We start from the raw sequence: 18,509 nt of genomic DNA on the forward strand, positions 1-18,509 counted from the left end.
TTGCCTTTTATCCTTGAAGGGGTCCATAACGGAGTACGGGTTCTCGATGGTGTCGTCGTCAAGAGGAACGAGCTCGACGGACACTTGAGCTGTTTGTGGGGAACACGGAATCGGAGATGGAGTGAGACTCCGTGACACTCCGCATCGCAGATCATTAGGAATTCAGGCACTACCTCGGGAATCCCGTTTCTCAGGACTAGCTAACTCTCAAGGAGTCTTATCCATCTCCGCAGGTTGCGGACTCTCTCTAACGCCGAGCACCGTGCAGGACGTTCTTGGCACCGTCATATTGTCCGTCTGCAACGGCTTCGACAAAGCGCTCGTGGTGTTCAGTGCCCGTGCTATCAGTGTTTTGGGGAGGAGCGGAGCCATCATGATCCGATACCGGAAATGCTGCCTAAATACCATGTCGTTCACCCCCACTGACGCTTAGCGCTGTGCGCACGCGACTAACTTCCGCCACTCGCAGCTGATCGGTAGACAATGCGAACGAACGTCCACGCATTCACTCGTCTCTTCCCTGTCTTGTTACTCACACATTGTCCAATCTCAAGGCCCCCGTCGGCAAGTCCCCCCGCAGTTCCTTGTCCTTACCCTTGTTTGAAAGCGCAAGACTGAAGCCCACTGCTGGTCGGTGCTCGGCTGAACGACCCCGCAATGCCCACTCCCGTCGACCTGAGTGACCTTCCTCGCCGACCCTGGACCTCGATGGAACACTCCAAAGCTGCTGCAGGCCCCATGCCTCTAGGAGACGACATCCAGCAAGATTCATCCTACTCTTCTTTCACAAACGCAACCCTTTCGACTGGTGGACTCTTGGCGCCCCTGCCCCTTTCGCCCAGCCGGATCGTCGCCCCCCAACCCGAAACGATAGTTACGCCTTCTGATCCTCTGGTTGCTCTCGGTTTCGACATCATCTACCATATCCTTCCCTACCTCCAAGTGGGCGACATCCTTAATCTCCAAGCGACGTCAAAGACCTGGTACGGTGCGCTCGGGGCCGGCAAGAGCTTGTGGCGCAAACGGGTGGAAGCTGCTGTTTCGGCCAGGCGGATGAGGGAGCTGGACAAGATTGTTCTCAACAGGACGACCAAAGCAGAGCAGGATGGACAGCCTCTGAAACACTTTGAGATCTCCAAGTTCTTGCGCTCCACGTGTGAGTGACCATAGCCTTGACAGTTCTAACAGTCAGGCCTAAATGCATACTCTCCGGCCTGTGGCTGGGATCAAGGTCTCTACTCACAGTACAAAGCTCCCGCGCACCATGCTCGCCAGATTGTCGTCGACCGAGATGCTCGTCTGACGTATGCGCTGACTGCTGAGAGACTGGATGATGAAGAGGAGTTTGGGACTGAGGCCTTAGAAGTGAGGGATCTGGACACCGGAACGCTCCTGGCCAGAGCTGGTCAACTGCCGATCAAGGGTACGATTGTGGCAGGCCACGGGTTCGTCGTCATTTGGTGGGCTACTGCCCTTGCACACGGGGTTTATCCTCTCGCGCCCGCTTCCTACATCGAGGTCTACAAGGTCGGCTATGGTCCTCGCTATTCTCATCGTAAAGTCCGACCTGAGCTCGACCTGCACCGAGGTAGGCTATCACTTGTAAAGTCGATGGCACGCAACTACTGGGTCTATGGTGCAACCATACACATCGACACTGGCACTCGGGGACGCAGAACGACCCTCGCCATCGCCGCGGTGCCCTCCAAGCTTTCTAACGACAAGTACGCCGCTTGCTCTCTCTACGGCGCTATGCTTGGCCTTTCGTTTGACAATGTCCCGCCTCACTGGACCGCCAACCGCATGGGGAACAGATACGTCCACTTCTACAACCTCGATCTGCCCGGTAACAAAGAGTACTCCGTTCTAGATCTCGGCACGATCATTGGCTTCCACAAGAACATCACCATCGACGATGTCTACGTCTTCATCAGTAGCGAAGCCAACGTTCGCATCCACGCCCGGTACGAGCCCGATTTTGTCGTGGAATTGTCACTGCATTCTAAGTATCTCCTGAACTCGTCTCGGTTGTCAGTTCAGCTCCAGAGATACCACGAGATCGAAGTCCGAGCGGCTGTGCACTCGTTGAACCAGCAACTATACGACGGCGAGCTCGACAGCAGAAACTTGGACTTTGAGAAGATGCTCGATAAGGAGCTCGAGCGCTCGCGCAAGAAACCTCCCAGCCCGCGCGTTCGCAGTGCATGGTTAACTCCCGAGGGATTCTGGGGAACGACGAGTACAACCTACTAGCAGGACGTTGTGCACTCGACCTTTCACAAAGATCCCGAGAGGTTCACCAAGGTCGCCGTCGCGAACCGCCACTTGGTCATCACGACCATCAAGGGCAAGATCATGGTTATCTACAACTACAGGGAGCTGCTCGACGGCATGGACGCGAGTCGGCTGAACACGTTCCAGAGAGCTGCCATCCTCAGGAACAACATGATGGTGATCTCGACCGACTCCAACGTCCTCGACCTGTCGACGTATGGCAACAAAATCGGCATCAGACTCAGCAATGGTTTCCACTCTCGTAGGGAGGACTTTTTGCTGTTCCTCGACGGAGGATTCCTGCCAGACCTGAACGATACGCAGAACCCAGTCCACCTTAAGAGCTGGGCTATCATCTCTCCTATCAACCGCAGCATTCTCGCATGCGGCAAGGAGACTGGCGGTATGGTCATTGATGACTTTGGCATCTGCCTGCCAGGCACTCAGAAGTGTGAGCTCTTGCAACCACAAGCAAAGCTGACTCCCAGACCACCAATTCTTCCACTGGGGCCCTTTGCAGTGATTGTAACCCCGCTTCTTGTCTTTGCCGCATAGACATAGCTGAACATTTGTAGGCCATAGAGGGCCGGTCCCCGAGAACGTTAGCTCGTGCTTCGTTTCTTGTAATTCCTTGGACATATCGTGCGTATGCGAACTTTTATCATGTTATGTAGGTGCTTAAGGAGAAGAGGGGGTCTATATACAACTCGTCGATAAAGGAATAACTAATGGCACAAAGACGTGGCGATGACAATGACAGTGCGTCTACAATGCAGGGTATCATTTGCGCGGGCTCTTGGGCTCCGGCGGGCTCGGGAGGCGGAGGAGGGGCACCTGCTGGTCATTCTCAATGTCGAGGCGGACAAAGAGGCTCGCGAAAAGAAACTTGGAGCGCGTCGCGTCCTCGAGGGGGAGGTAGCGCCAACCCCTCCCGCAATCGGCGAGGGGACGGATCCACTGCGCGACGAGCCCGTTGCCGCTCTGCTTGATCTCGAGATGCAAGAAGGAGAGCGCGAGCAGGCTCGGCTTGGTCACGATTGTGAAGGACAGAGAACTGTCCCAGCGCGGATTCAAGGTTGGTTCGTGGATTCGCCGCGTCTTCGCGCTCTCCTCGTAGTCGTCTGGGCCGAGCAGCGTCGCCTCGACATACAAGTCCGGCGTGGGCGGCAGCCTCTGGGCCGAGATGATGGTGAGCTTGACCGTGATCTTCTCCTCGCGCTCGTAGATCTTGGGATAGCGGAGACACGGTGGTTTCAGAACGTATCCGCCCGGCGCAAACAGAGCGTGGTTTAGGATCGTCCCCTGGTCCAGCGTCTGGTAGTTGAGGGACACCATCTGCGCCCCGGCCTCCCAGTACGGGATCGGGTTGTAGTTGGAGCTACTGAGGCGGGATCCCTTCGGATACACCCTCGACAGATGGGACGTGTTGTGCTTGACCCAATCGCTCGCTTGCCCACTGGCGAGGATCTTGTTCGAGGTCCGCTCGCTGACGCTGAACATCTGGTTCGAGGCGTAGTGCACCAGCTTGCTGAAGCCGCGGTACTTGGTGCCTTGGGTGTAGACGGCGAGGTCGACGAGCTTCTTGCTGAACTGCCCCGGGGCCTTGGGCGTGTTGATGGAAAGCTTGCGGGCTAAGCGGAGGATACTGCCGTCGCTCTCCGTCGTGCTGTCCGTATCTGTCCGATCCATAGTCGGGGGAGACGAGGATAACACTGGTGGCGAGAGCGAGGCTGCTCCCGTTCCGCCGCTGCTTGTGCTCCCGCTTGATTGGATGGGGACTAGCATGGAGGACGGGTTCGAGCCACCGGAAGGTGGTCCCTTCGCCTTGACGAGGATACGGCCCTTCAGCTGCTCGGGCGACGGCATGCCGTCCACATTGTCCAGCGGCTCGGTCACGAGCAGGTCGCCGAGCTCCTCGACAAGGATCTGGGCCAGCTTGTCCTGCTGCTCTAGGTTACACCGCACCTCAAGCGAAAGGATGAGGGGATAGGGCGACGCGACAAAGGCGTATTTCTTAATAGCTTGGCACACGTCGCGCACGCCAACGCTCGATGTGATCGTCTTGGCGTGATACACGATTGGTTCGCTGTTGCCGTCGTGGCAGTCAACTGCTTGTTAGCTTGGGAGATACACTCAGGTAGCTCACTTTCTACGCATCGGCAGCCGCCGAGGAGCACTCGCACGTAACCCTCGACGGTACTAGCTCCGCGCCACTGCTCCGCGACAAGGTACGTGTTGTGGCTGCTCGAGATGAAGTAGTCGGTCAAAGGCTTGGAGAGATCCTGCGCCGCGGCGGGGAAGTAGACATTATCCGGACTCGAGAGGAAGAGCTTGACTGCGTCGGCGCCCCATACTCCACGATCTCCTCTGGGAAGCGAGGGCGTTGTCGACATCGGCGAGACCGGAAAAGGAGGCACGGCTGTCCCGCTGGGACTCAGCGTACCGCTTGGACTAACCGGATACGGCGACGAGGGCGCCGTCCACCATCCCGCAACGGTTGAGGTCGGACTTGCGGAGGCGGTGTCGTTCCATCCCACATTCGACGTGCGCAGCACATGCTCAGCCTGCACCGCGTCATGCACCCGGGCCGAGTTGGGAGTCTGCGGAGTGGTCGAACCCTCGCTCTCGTTCACGGGAACGCCCTCGACGGACAGACCCACGACGGGTTTCTTCTCCTCCTGGTCGTGCTGCGCCGAGCCGTTCCCTGTGTCCTTCTCCTGCGGTATTGAGTCATTGTCCCCCTTCGCCTCCACCTTGACCTCCGCCTGAGCCGGCGGCACGGCAGGCACCTTGACCGCACGGGGTGCAGGGGCCGCGAGGAGTTCCTTAGACTCCTGTACACCCAGCTGTTCCGGGGGATACTCGGCGTAGCGTTCGAAGATGGTCTCGGCTTCCGACTCAGGTACACGCTGGATCTGCGTCAGGAAGCGGATCACGCGCGCCTTGTTCAGCGGCCCGTCACGCGCGAGCTGAGCGTAGATGTCATCGAGGTCGGGCCGCGTCTGAAGGTCTCGCACAAGCTGGCGGAACGTGGCCGAGTCGATCGGAAACTGGGTGTCAGCTGAAGGATTAGGCCAGAAGCTGGACGATGATGGCCGGGCGTGACGGCGGCAGGCTTTCGACGCTCACGCCCGCTCATGTGCCAGATCGCAACGCCTCCCTCGCATGCGTCATTGCCGCACCTCGCACGGCCATTGCTGCCAAGAAGTGCGCGCAATTGCGGCGTAGGGCCATCTGCTCCTGGGCTCGCTTCCCGCACCGCATGCACTGCGGATCAATGCAGGGCTGCGCAGCACTCGTAACACCCACAGCAATGAGGAGGAAGTCGGACTCACCTGATATCGCTTCAACGCCTCTGGCGTCAGGTCCAGCCCCAGCTTTCCGCATAGTCCCTTTGCAGCCGCCTCGTTCAGTGTCTTCTGTCCGGCGGGCCAAAGTTGACGGATGAATAGCAGATCGGGGTCGGTCGCGGGCCCATGTGCGGCGCCAGACACAACCTTGTCGCTCGACTGGGACACGAGACCTTGCAGGGCACTAACCCACAGGTCGTAGACATCGTCGGTGTGCGCGATGAGGTGCATGACCTTCCAGACCGAGCCGCGGACGTAGACGATCGTGAGCCATCGCTTCGAGTCGTACGTATCGGTTGGGGACTGCCCCAGGCGGAGCTCACGGATGGACGTGATGTCGACTGCTTTGTTAGCTACTGTGGAGTCTGTGCTAGCTGTGCTGGCGGTGGACTTGACGGCAACCGAGCAACACGGGGATGAATACACTCACCTCGTCCCCCCTTGAGCGAGGGCCAGGTGATCGCCGTGTCGGTGAGGCGAACGGTCACTGGCTTGATCTTCTTGCTCGACACCTTGAGCATGGGCACGCCCGCCGCGAGAAGTGGGGGAACCCCTTCGACCTCCGCGTCGGCCATGGTGGCGTGGTGTGTTGAGCGACAACAAGCCGGCACACGGTTGCCAGAAAACAAATTAGCGGCCGAGGCTGCGGGCTGGACATGGCCGGTGGAGGTGCATGACGCCGTCCTCCCAGTTGCACCAGTCGCACCAGTTGCACCACAGGCAACGGACCCGATGGAAAGGCACAAGGGACCCCGGACCTGCTGCGTAGTTCTATTTCAGTGTCTCCATTGCGGTCCCTCATTCGTGCGGTGCATGCGATCGATGTCGGTCCGGAATAGCGTGTGGGGGTGTCGAGTATCCCCGACAGTTCATAAGTTGCAACTTGTTGCACACGGCGAGGACCACTTTGCATATGTGCGCGCCTCTAGCCAGATATCAAAGAGAAATGTACTCGATAGTTGCCCAATCCCCTAATACAAACACAAGCTGCTACCTATTATAACGACACAGAACCCTATCCAAAGCTAAGATCCTTCTTCCTTCTAATACGGGCTGTTGACAATGTTGCTGTGCGACTGCCTGATCTTGCTTGCCGGTGTAGACAGGGAGGCTCTCGGTGCCAGCGACTGGCGAGTAGGCTTCGCCAGGTCGCGCTTGTTCGCCATGAGGACGTTCTGCTCGAGCGCGACAATGATGTTCTTGTCAGCTCCGTACTTGAAGTTGTCGGCGACAACATTCGAGTCATATTTCTGCTGTCAGCTCAAAAGTCGACATGGATTTGCTTACCTTGATCTGGTAGTCATCGAGACGGCCCTGCTTGAGGCGACGGAAGTTCCACGTGATGATATACTTGCCGGTCGACGTGACGATCGTCTTCTCAGCCTCATTGAGTCCGGTGTTGAAGCGAGCGGGGGTGAACGACACAGGGTCCTCCATGTAGGCGATGTGCTCAGGCTTGAGCTGCAGACGACGAGGGATCGGCTTCGAGTCGGCGGGGAAGCTGCGGTCGAAACCGAGATTGCCCTTATACCGTCCGTCACCGATGAGGGTGTCGATGAGAAGCAGGTAGGTTTTGCAGGTCGCGACAAGCCACCTTCCGTCCGCCGAGACATCAACACCAATGATCGGGTCACCAAGCGCAGGCAGGGCAGTCTTGGCGTTCTTTCCGATGGTGTCGAACAAACGAATGTCACCCTTGTTGGAAGCGACAGCCAGTTTACCAGACTCGGTTGTGGCAGCGGCGGAGAAGTCGTTCTTGGTGACATACTGCTTGAACTGGCTCTCAACGAGCTTGTTGCCAGACACACGGGGGTCGATACGGAAGATGCCGTTCTTCGAGTGACCGATGAGAGTCTGCTGAGGGTTCATCTGCGCATACTTCGAATCCGGGAGGATGTTGGCGACCTCGACCTCGTCCGAGACCTTCCACTCGTCCACGATCTTTCCGTACTCAAGGTCCATCCTGAACAGAGCGTTCTTGTTGTTCGGGTTCAGCATGAGCATGTCGGCATCCTGGTTGTGGAGCATGATCTTTCCGGGGTTGAAGCTGTTACCCTCCAAGTCCTTAACACGTTCGATAGCCGTGCGGAACTTGACCTTGTCACGGTCGTGGCCAAACACGCCAATCATGTTGCCACGCGTGACAAACGACATGTCGTTCTTGTAACCGACAGCAAGCTGCTCGTTCTTGGATCCCTTCGAGAACGACTCGTCGATGGAGGACTGGTCGTCATAGTCCTCCTCCTCCTCCGACTCTTCGTACTCCTCCTCGGGCTCAGGCTCCTCCTCTTCCTCTTCGACGGCCGGCTCACCCTCACCCATCTCGATGTCACCGTAAGCGTCCTGGATGTAACGCTGCTCAACAGCCTGCGCCTTGGCGTAGGAGACCTGGTTCTTGTTCTCCCAAAGATAGATCGTGAACTTGTCCTTCCACTCTCCAAAGACCGAAGCCTCGAAACGCAGACACCACGTCATTCCAGGAAGTCCCTCCGCCTCACGGAAGGTAAACATGAAAGCGTGGTTGGCCATGTCGAAACGAGGGTTCATCTCAGAGTCGATCGGGATCGAGATGAAGGGGGTGTTGCCCTTGCGCACGATGATCCAGACGTCGAACTGGCCGTTGGAGGCGAGATCGACATCGACGTCACGTTCCTGAATGACAAAGACATCGGTGTCCGTGTCGAACAGGTAGAGCTCTCCCTTGGTGCGGCTCAGCACAGGAACGTCCTTGAACGGGTCCTCCGGCTCGGCCGCCTCAGCGTCCTTTCCCTTTCCCTTCTTAGGAGTCGACGGATGGTCGTTCTCGTTGTACTTCAGAGCCTCGAGGTCCTCTTCAGTAGCGTTCTCGTGCGACTTGTCGAATTTCTGGGGTGTCAGTTTGGCGAAACCCTGGGAAACTCACCCTCTCGTATACGCATTGAAGCAGAGTGACCTCGAAGAGCTTGCTAGTGGCGTTGCCGACAGACTTGTTGCTGACGAACTCCCAGAGGTCGCCATCGTCACCGCTGAGGTCGCGCCAAGCAAAAGTTGCGTCACCGTCAAGGGAGCCGAAACGGAAGCCAAGGGACTGGTCGATTAAGAACACGCGCTCATCGTCGGCTGAAGAGGTCAGTGCTGATCAGGCGGGCGGGTGCTTGGAATGTCCGGACACGCATATCCAAAAAAGGCGACTCACTCTCAGCGTCCTCCTCAAGAAGCTGCTCCTCGCCCTCCTCGTACGCGCGCGTGACAACGAGCTGGTACTGGTGCTCCACACCAGTCCTACGAATAGTGGCGACGGCGTCCTTGAAGCTGAAGGTCAGCAGATTTCGGGGCAGTGGCTTGGTAAACGGCGGCGTTCCAAGGTCCATGACATGGACACTCACATGCATTCGCGGGAGCCTTTGATACTATCGGGGCGGACAAGGTAGAGCTGACCAGCGGGAATCTGGATGAGTTCGGGGTTCGATGGGTTGCCTGAAAATTAGTTGGTGTTTTGTGTTATCGTCTGAGGACGTACCCCACATCTGCCCAAAGACTGTTTGGTTAGCCGGTGCGAACGAGATAAACAAGCGACTTACGGGATTTGAGGACGAACATGTTGCTGATGCGAGCCTCGCCCTTGTGAACTGAGAGAAAGCCAAAAGTTTCAGGAAGCGATGCGTGCGGGCGGTGGCGACAGCGGAATTCGTTGGGTTGAGTGGGTGATGGCGTGGAAAGTAGTGCACGATTTGTCTGCCAGAGGAAGACGCCAGTGGCAACAACAACTGGTTAGGTCACTTGGTGCGATCCGCACCTTGGCGGAACCAAATCCACGCGCCGCGGATTCCACCCAGCGTCTGGACGCTACCAGGAGGAGATAATACATCTCTTACTATCTGAAGTAGCCCTCCCACACGTCACCGCCGGTGCCGACGGGATCAAATAGATCACGCATCATCCTGCGTCAGTGACGAACGCGCGTTGTCCTCCACTGACCCAGCTTGAGTCATCCATCCCCTACGACCTTCTTCACACCTTACGGATCGTATCGCAAGCATGGTGAGCTTCCATGTCGCACAAATCAGCTGACAAGTGCAGGGTCAAGGTCCTTCAAGCGGAATGCCGCCCGGAGCGGGCAAGGATCAGGACAAGGACAAGGTAAGCTCGATCACGAGGCTGTCTCGCTCACAATATCAGAAGAAGCCCAAGTGGGAGCCCCCTGTCCCTACTCGTGTTGGAAAGAAGAAGAAGCGCGGTCCCGACTCGGCGTCTCGTCTTCCCGCCGTCTACCCGACGACGAGATGTAAGCTCAAGATGCTCAAGAACGAGAGGATCAAAGACTACCTGTTGATGGAGGAAGAGTTCGTCGTGAACCAGGCCGCGCACTCCGGAGAAGACCGGACGGCGGCGGACAGGAAAGGAGTTGACGACCTGCGTGGTTCACCGATGGGAGTCGGAACGCTCGAGGAAATTATCGACGACGACCATGCGATCGTCTCGTCGGGCAACGGACCCGAGTTCTATGTCGGAATCATGTCCTTCGTCGACAAGGACCTGCTCGAGCCTGGATGCTCGGTTCTCCTTCACCACAAGACGCACGCCGTTGTTGGTGTTCTCGCCGACGACACTGACCCGATGGTCTCGGTCATGAAGCTCGACAAGGCGCCAACGGAGAGTTATGCCGACATTGGTGGTCTTGAGACGCAGATCCAGGAGATCAAGGAGTCGGTCGAGCTTCCGCTCACGCACCCGGAGCTGTACGAGGAGATGGGTATCCGCCCGCCCAAGGGTGTCATTCTCTACGGTGTGCCCGGTACTGGAAAGACGCTGCTCGCGAAGGCTGTTGCGAACCAGACGTCGGCGACCTTCCTGCGTATTGTCGGTTCGGAGTTGATTCAGAAGTACCTCGGAGACGGACCAAAGCTCGTCCGTGAGCTGTTCCGTGTCGCGGAGGAGAATGCGCCGAGTATCGTGTTCATCGACGAGATCGACGCCGTCGGAACGAAGCGTTACGACTCGACAAGTGGAGGAGAGCGAGAAATCCAGCGAACCATGCTTGAGCTGCTGAACCAGCTCGACGGTTTCGACGAGCGCGGAGACGTCAAGGTCATCATGGCCACGAACCGTATCGAGTCGCTCGATCCCGCTCTTATCCGTCCAGGACGTATCGACCGCAAGATTGGTGAGTAATGCTGAAGATCACCCGGCGTGTCCAGCTGACAGGACAGAGTTCCCTCTTCCCGACACGAAGACGAAGCGACACATCTTCAAGCTTCACACGTCGCGCATGTCTCTCGCGGACGATGTCGACCTCGAGGAGCTCGTCATGACCAAGGACGACCTTTCTGGAGCCGACATCAAGGCCGTGTGCACGGAGGCGGGTCTGCTTGCGCTTCGTGAGCGCCGCATGCGCGTCACGAAGGAGGACTTCACGACCGCGCGCGAGAAGGTCCTGTACAGGAAGGACGAGAACACTGTGAGTTTATTTTACTCGACCTCTGAACTGACATGCAGCCTGCGGGATTGTACCTGTGATCGTTACCGTACAGTAGAAGACGTAGACAGGAGAGAGGTAGCAGCATTATGCATGAAGTCTGTACAGTTGCATGTGTTCCTAGTGCGGAGGTGCGGGGACGCAATGTGCGGAGTGGAAGTGCGGGTAGAGAAGACCGGTTGAAAGTTGTGGAAACCGAGCCAGAAGCGGGCATCGTGGGCTGTGCCGCATGTGCCGGCTGTGGAAGCAATGTCGTCCCCACGGGGATTTAGCCACGTCTGTCATCATACGACCTGCACGACCGGCGATGGTGGCCAACGTTTAGCGTTTCATCGTTTCTCCATCACACACAACCAAGAATTACACGGATACATGTTCGGAGGCAGCAACTCGCGCGCGCAGACGTCGACGGCCGTCAGGCGGTGAGTGCAGTGCGGTGCCGGTGGCGGCTCTCTCCGCGGCTCGGGCGTGCCTGTTCAAGACTGTCATGGTCTTGATGGTTCTGATTTCTCGGCGAGGGTCTTCCAAGCTCTCCGCGTCCACCATGAAGGACTCTTGATTTTCTGCTCGCAGATATGCAGCATGGACGCCTGGCTACGCGAGTGTAAACGCCCGCAACAAGCTTACCTATCTCGCTGGGTTAAGCTGACACCAGACTCATGAAGGAGTACAAGGACCTGACGGCGGACCCGATCAACGACACGCTAACGGCGGGTCCAGTGAGCGAGGACAACATGCTCGAGTGGGAGGCGCTGATCCAAGGTCCGGAGGGGACGCCATATGTGAGCTTTGCTAAAGTGCTGTTGCTGACGACAAGGAAGGAGGCGTGTTTGCCGCCAAGCTCTACTTTCCCTCCGACTACCCGCTGAACCCGTTCAAGATGGTCTTTGACCCGCCTCTGCTGCACCCGAATAGTATGTTGGCCTCTAACCTCCCTTTGTTACGCTCCTCTTCGGTTCATGGCGGCCTCAAGAGGGGCATGATTGTGGGACGACAGCTCCCCATACCACGGCGTTAGCTGACACGCAGTCTACCCCAACGGCAACGTGTGCATTTCGATCCTGCACCCGCCCGGAGACGACCCGCTGCGGTACGAGAGCGCGAACGAGCGCTGGTCCCCCGTCCAGGGCGTGCGTTCCGTCCTCCTGTCTGTGCTCTCCATGCTCGCCGAGCCCAACATTGAGTCTGGCGCCGACATTGAGTGCTGCAAGCTGTACCGTGAGAACAAGCCTGAGTTTGAGCGCCGCGTCCGCGAGCAGGTCCGGTCACTCCTGGGTCTGTAAGGATATGATTAACGTGATCAGCGCGGTGGTCTTGATCGCCTGTCCTTCCTTCCGATGAGATAGGATGTGGGCGTGGCCGACAGTTGTGTGTGGGTCCTCGCGAGGTCCATTTGTCCATGGTAGTCAATGCATAGTTCTATATTTTCGTCCTAAAACCCTATTGTTGTTATTGTTTTGCGTGCGAGAATCACTGGGCAATCTCCCAAGCGAGCTCCTTGCCCGCCCAGAAGGGCACGATCTCGATACCCTCAGCCGTAATGCGCGGGGGGACCTTGGCGCCAACAGCTCGCTTAAGCGTGACCTCCTGGCCCTTCTTGGCCTCGTCGCCATAAAAGGCGCGTCCGTGCTTGGAGACATAGTTTTCGAGCTGGTCGAGCGCGCCAAAGCTCTCGAGCAGCGTCGCAACGAGCGGAACGAGGTACGGGCTCGTGTAGCAGCCCGCAGCGCAGGCGTGGAGTTCGCCCGTCTCGGAGATCTTGGGCGCCTTGCTCGCGCTGGGGTGCGGCGCACTATCCGAGCCAAGGAAGAACTTGGGGTTGCCGCTGCGAACGGCGTCCTGGAGCGCCTTGCGGTCGCGCGGCTCCTTGGCGAGGGGCTTGCAGAAGTGGTGCGGCTGGGGCGCGACCTCGTCCACTGTCAGATACAGGTGGTGCGCAGTGATGGAGCAGCCGACGTTGGGGCCGAGCTTCTTGACGGTCTCGACGGCCTCGGCCGTGGTCGCGTGCTCGAGCACGATCTTGAGCTTTGGGAAGTCGGCAGCCAGCTTCTCGAGGTGCGCCAGGAAGTGCTTCTCGGCATTCAAAATGCTGATGTTCTTCTCCGCGTCGCTGGGAACCTCGCCGTGCAGATTCAGCACCATGCCGCACTCCTCCATAGCCGCGAAGACGGGGTAGTACACGCTGTAATCCTCGATGCCCGACGAGGAGTTGGTCGTCACGCCGCGCGGGTACGACTTGACGCCGCGGATGCCGGCCGCGGCTGCCTTGCGGATCTCCTCGGGCGTCACCTCGGGATGGAGGTAGAGCGTCATCAGCCACTCGACGCTGGGGTCGATGCGCTCAAGCTCCGCCTTGTACTCGAGCACACGCTCCGTCTTCGTAAGGGGCGGGACGAGGTTGGGCTGGTCTGTTAGCTTGGAGGCATACATTTCGCAGGGCAGCTTACCATCACGTACGCGGTGCGGATGCCGCCCTTGGCGACGTGCGGCGTCACGAGCTCGCACATCGGTCCCTGGCGGACGTGCACGTGGTAGCTGCCGTTAGCTCTATCATTGCGAGCGCAGGGACAGTTGGGTATAGCCATCTCGCGTGCCGGTGAACCACAGAGCCGCAGTGCGCCTCGGCCACAACGACGGCTCGCCGCTGAGCTTAGACACCGCAGCAAGCCATGTCCACAAGCTCAGAGATAGCTGCGCGCAGAGTCCTCAGCAACTACAGCAGAATACGTACTCAGCAGGCGCCTGGAGCGTGATGGTCTCGGTCGACATGTCGATAGTTGTTGAGTGTGGAGGAAAGTTGCGGCGAACTAAACCAACTTTTTTGATCGAAGTTGTCCAGGAGCCGAACATGGAATTGAGTTCGTCCGACCGGCTCTGGCCGCCGGAGTCTAGAGCCGGGGGGCGGACTGGGGGCGTCTCTCCGGTTGACCGCTGGAAATAGACCGATGCTTAGTCACGTGAGTGGGAACGGGGCCAAGCGAGAAGGGCGTGGAATTGCCTCCGCGCTTCGAGCGGACGCTATCTGGAGCTGGGTGGGGGTGGCTTACACTTAGTCCTCATGGAGCGGAAGTAAATCTGAAAGTCTAATACTGCTAGACCCCATTTTCATTAGTCTGCGAAAGCTTGGACCGCCACAACGTAATGGCCCTCTTCTTCAGCTTCTCAGCCTCGCAGATCGCAGCATCTCAGCTGTCCAGGCGGCATTGGTCGCTTACGTCGGCAGACGTCGGTGGCTTGACGCTGGCTGACGCTTGGCGGGAGCTAATCCTTTCTACACGTGCGCAGAAAGCGTATGGCTTGGCATACCCCGCTTCTCACTGTCCAGCTTCCCCGCAATCCAGGGTCGGGTGCCATCCGCCCAGGAAAACGCCCGTTCTGATCGAAAGCGTAAGCCTGTCCATCTTACGTCACTGCGCCACTCAAGCAACCCACTGTGCCACTGCTTTGACCCGCCACCCAGTTACACCCAGGCCGCCACCGCGGCCCACGCACACACCATTGCAACCACTCTACACACAGCAGACGGCCGACCCGGCCGGCGTAGATAAACTTCAGCTGCGCGCATTCCTGCCTGACACACATCGGATACCGCCGGTACGCTGTGTCAGAGATCACATGCCAAACATCCTGTGCCTTGCGCTGCCCCAAAGAATCTGAGCCGGATCCAATTGTTGGTGTTCTGGCTTGGTCATGCGGTGCACCTGACCTCGTCGTGTCTCGCAGCGTGCAACGGATGCGACACAGTGGCACTGCGGTGACTACTGTGGCTGAGCATGATGCGGATTGTAAATGCATGTGTTAGGTGGTTGTATTGGAGGGGAGAGCCGTGGTGTCAGGTCAGAGCTGGGCGGTGGATGAGCTTCTTGACGAGTTCGTGACTCAAGTACAAAGAATGTGGTGTTGCGATTGAGGGTGGGAAGGGTGGTGGGGTTTTAACTAAACAACTGGAGACAGGAAACGGGGACGCAGCACTTGTACAGGATTCTTTGGTCGTAATTTTGGCTTGTGTGACGAGAGAGGACGAGTGGTTGACGGATGACGGGTGCAAGTCTATCTTCTTCTAAAACGAGACTAGAGGATACAGGTTGATGCCAAAGGTTGTTGATGTGAGTCGTTAATATCATCGTTGGTAATCGAAGCTCGCTCAACGAGTTCGGGATGGCGGACGGGTATCGGATTAAGAAAGTCGTGAACGGGTTTATCCTCGCTTGGCGGCGGCCTTGCGCTTCGGGCCAGACGAGCGGCGTCGCTGGCTGCCACCAGCCATGACGGGGCCGTCGAGGCCAAAGATCGATTTGCGCACGACCTCGGGGCTTCCATTGCCTGAAGCAGAGCTGTTGGTGGAAGAAGGGGGAGGGCTAGGGGAGCTCAGACGTCGCTCAGGGGATCGGCGCGACGATGCGGGCGAGGGCGAGCGCGAGCAGTCCGAGGGCGAAGGGGACACGGATCGTCCGCTGTTCGTTCCGACCTTGATGCTACGTCCGGTTCCAGCGATGTAGTTGCCAATCGGCCGCATATGGCTGAGTAAGTTAGCATGGCCAGCCCAGATCGCACAACAGGTCACAGGTTGGAACGCAAGGCAACCAGGCATGGAGGCACGGTAGAACACCGCGTCGACGTCAGGGTGCCACCTGCCCTCGCATTATGCCCGCCGGTAAACGGAATGGAGGGGTAGTCATCATCGGTATGCAACCATGAATTGCCCGCGTCGCTGCACTGCCCAGCTGCCTGCGACACACAATGGATGGCGGTGGTGGGCCCCCATTTGCACATCACTGCTGACGGCTATCGCGCAATTGCGCGCAGCCACGGGCCGTTCAAGATCAAGCAAGATTCGGCCCCGAGGTAGTGTTCGGAATGATCACGGAGAGTCTAGGAATCGGAATGCACAACTCACTTGCCTGCGGCCCGACTGATCTCGGCCATGCGCTCGCGCTGCTGCTCCGTCAAGGTGGCAGCGTTCGTGTTGACGGAGGTCACCGGAGGTTGGGAGGACATGCTCATGGTGCCGTACCCTTCCTGCGAAGTAATCGACTGTGCGCGTTCGCGAGCGGGCGGAATGAGGCGGTCGCCTTCAGAAGCCTGGAAAGATTGTCAGACACCATGTGTCGGAATGGAGATCCCAAGCCAGATGCGCCGTGGCCGCGGTGGCTGCTATTGTAGAACTTACGTCGCCGCCTTCCTTCGCCGCGGGGCTGTACGAGGCAAAGCACGGGAAGTAGTACTCGAACCAGCCCATGTTTGCGAGTCTTGTTTTAGGTAGGTGTCGCACAGGGTGTACCTATTCCAAAGTAGCGAGGCAGCCACGTCGAGTTACTGCCGTCGATGGGTTGTCGAAAGTTGATTGTGGTTCGAAGTGCGAGCGGGGGTTGTATCGGGCAGTAGTGATACTTTTGGGTGTGAGAGTAGTCGAAAAGAATTAAGTCGGACCGAGAGAGTGGAGGTGACTGTGTGAAGGCGATTTCGAGGATGAGTGCGAGGTTGAGAAGAAGGAAGGAAGAGGGTGGGGGTGGAATAGAGCAAGAGAAAGAGAGAGAGCGAAAGAGTGCGAGGAGGAATAGCAATATGAGTAGAGCGAGTGTGGGTTCGGGCGGAGGAGGAGGGAGGGTCGGTGCAGTGAGTGAGTCAATCGAGGAAGAGTGAGGATCGAGGAACGGAGACGGCAGTTGGATTCGGGGGGAGATGGCCGATGGAGGTCCAGGGTCAGGGGCGGGGGGCGGCAGACGGCAGACGGATGGGGCGCACGCCGCCTGAGGGAGTCGAGGGGACTGAAGGGGATCGGAGGGTTGCGTGCTTGGGCTACGGCTTGTGCACTACGTCTGAGGTACGGCAGGTACACAAGGCACAGGACCCCAGCACCCCTGGCAAGTGGAGGTCTGAGGTTGAGGGCAACGGTGGAGGGACGAGGAGGTCACAGTCGCAGGTCAAGGTCACGGGTCACACCGGTCACGGGTCCGCCGCCGGCCAAGTGCGGTGCGCCGAAAGGACAGGGTGCAGGAATAGCGTCTGCTGGATTCCTGATATTCCTTGCTGTCCTGGATCCGTTAAGACCTCTGAGACCAGCGGGCAGGCAACGGGGTGGTGCGTGGTGCGAGTAATCGGCGGACGAAACACACGGACAGTCTGAGGGTTCGACTGGCTTCTGTCCTGAGTCCAAGCTTACAACCGCAAGCGTAAGCTTCCCAGGACTTGTTGCGAGGGCTGAGGATCCGACCAAGGAGAGGGCTGCCTCGTGCCAAGCAACTAATCGTTCGGGCACTCAGGACCCCAGGCGTGTTCAGGGCTCGGCCAGGGTTGGGTTCGACTCCAAAATCTCGCAATCTGCGTGCGATCCTGCGACTCTGTGATTAACGGGGAGCAAATCACAACGAGAACGTGGCCGCTTGTGTGTGTGTGCGATCTGCTGCGATGCGGTCACTCGGCGACCGTTGTGGAGCGATAGACAAATGCGGCCTGCTGATCAGCGGGAAACTTCGGAACAGGTCTTCGGATCAGTCGCACCGATCCCACGCCTTGACGTACCTGCAGACTCTGAGCTCAGATCCGAATGCACGTGTGGATCGCTCTGAATTGCGCTTTGTATCTCCGTGCTATCTCTCTCGCTTGCGCCTTGGTGCAATACACAAAAATTCTTGGCCGCAGTAGCGTGCTCTGACTCTAACGAGGGGGACCAAAGGATGGGATGCGGCGTCACGACGGGATCCCGTCTATCACTAGAGGCTTAGGTTTGATGTGTGGCGTTGCGGGGTAAAAACGTGAAAATCAACTCTCGAGTCACGCCGTACTCGAAAATCCACCACGTCGATGCAGGGCAGGGTGCGAGATTACTTTACGTCGCTTGAAGTATTGACCCAGGGGTGGGCCAGTGGAAAACGTCTCGTCCGTTGAGTCGGTCGACCCAAACTCGGCACGCTCGGTAGTCCGTCTCCGTTGACTGTGCGCTTGGGCCGATTTCGGCGCAGGGACGATCAGATGTGTCGGTGTGCTTTCGAGTTAAACGAGGCTACGACGCGTGACCTTTGATATTCACGCAGTGGCACAATGTTGTTGCTGCGAGGAAGCTGGTAGACGGGTCGTGTAGCGAGGGGGGTGCTGTGGCACAGTAGACTATCGATAATTCCTGGATTTATGCTGCGGCGCTCCCCCACTCGGCAGTCAATGCATGACGAGCGCTGACGAGCGACGAGGGACATCTGCTGACCACGGTCCGGCTGACATTCAGTCCGGATCGAGACGTCTCGACCAGCATTCTAAACGCCGCTCTCAAAAGCGCGCACGATCGTTGCAGTATAACCCGTCGTATACCCGTCGACGGCTGCCATTGTTTGTTGAACAAGCCCGAAGCCGAGCCAACCCGCGTCAAGGATGCAATCATAATCATGGCGGCCGTGGGTCCACGATTACCACAAGCCTGGTACAGTGGTGGTGAC

At 58.1% G+C, this 18,509-nt stretch overlaps 6 protein-coding genes across 6 annotated transcripts; 2 read left to right on the plus strand and 4 right to left on the minus strand.

The window, feature by feature from the left end:
* Positions 1-657: 657 nt before the first annotated feature.
* A1Q1_02994 (uncharacterized protein) lies at positions 658-2,829 on the plus strand (the record flags this gene model as incomplete). The annotated part of the gene is made up of 3 exons (XM_014324223.1): positions 658-1,156; positions 1,253-2,193; positions 2,254-2,829. 3 exons carry the CDS (start codon positions 658-660, stop codon positions 2,827-2,829), a joined length of 2,016 nt encoding a protein of 671 aa, XP_014179698.1.
* Positions 2,830-3,054: 225 nt separating this feature from the next.
* A1Q1_02995 (phosphatidylinositol-specific phospholipase C) lies at positions 3,055-6,199 on the minus strand (the record flags this gene model as incomplete). Its single annotated transcript, XM_014324224.1, has 4 exons — positions 3,055-4,382; positions 4,421-5,324; positions 5,610-5,998; positions 6,055-6,199. 4 exons carry the CDS (start codon positions 6,197-6,199, stop codon positions 3,055-3,057), a joined length of 2,766 nt encoding a protein of 921 aa, XP_014179699.1.
* A 468-nt stretch (positions 6,200-6,667) lies between these two features.
* On the minus strand, positions 6,668-9,203 carry A1Q1_02996 (cytoplasm protein; the record flags this gene model as incomplete). The annotated part of the gene is made up of 6 exons (XM_014324225.1): positions 6,668-6,874; positions 6,912-8,477; positions 8,527-8,723; positions 8,800-8,915; positions 8,990-9,080; positions 9,185-9,203. The coding sequence occupies 6 exons, from the start codon at positions 9,201-9,203 to the stop codon at positions 6,668-6,670; spliced, it is 2,196 nt and encodes a 731-aa protein (XP_014179700.1).
* A 501-nt stretch (positions 9,204-9,704) lies between these two features.
* On the plus strand, positions 9,705-12,362 carry A1Q1_02997 (endopeptidase; the record flags this gene model as incomplete). Its single annotated transcript, XM_014324226.1, has 5 exons — positions 9,705-10,767; positions 10,814-11,061; positions 11,735-11,861; positions 11,904-11,993; positions 12,109-12,362. The coding sequence occupies 5 exons, from the start codon at positions 9,705-9,707 to the stop codon at positions 12,360-12,362; spliced, it is 1,782 nt and encodes a 593-aa protein (XP_014179701.1).
* A 187-nt stretch (positions 12,363-12,549) lies between these two features.
* A1Q1_02998 (dihydroorotase) lies at positions 12,550-13,509 on the minus strand (the record flags this gene model as incomplete). Its single annotated transcript, XM_014324227.1, has 1 exon — positions 12,550-13,509. The coding sequence occupies one exon, from the start codon at positions 13,507-13,509 to the stop codon at positions 12,550-12,552; it is 960 nt and encodes a 319-aa protein (XP_014179702.1).
* A 1,768-nt stretch (positions 13,510-15,277) lies between these two features.
* On the minus strand, positions 15,278-16,318 carry A1Q1_02999 (uncharacterized protein; the record flags this gene model as incomplete). Its single annotated transcript, XM_014324228.1, has 3 exons — positions 15,278-15,599; positions 15,977-16,161; positions 16,250-16,318. 3 exons carry the CDS (start codon positions 16,316-16,318, stop codon positions 15,278-15,280), a joined length of 576 nt encoding a protein of 191 aa, XP_014179703.1.
* Positions 16,319-18,509: the final 2,191 nt, after the last annotated feature.

Source organism: Trichosporon asahii, assembly GCF_000293215.1.
Source record: "Trichosporon asahii var. asahii CBS 2479 unplaced genomic scaffold scaffold00051, whole genome shotgun sequence".
In the NCBI taxonomy this organism is placed as follows: Eukaryota; Fungi; Basidiomycota; class Tremellomycetes; order Trichosporonales; family Trichosporonaceae; genus Trichosporon; species Trichosporon asahii.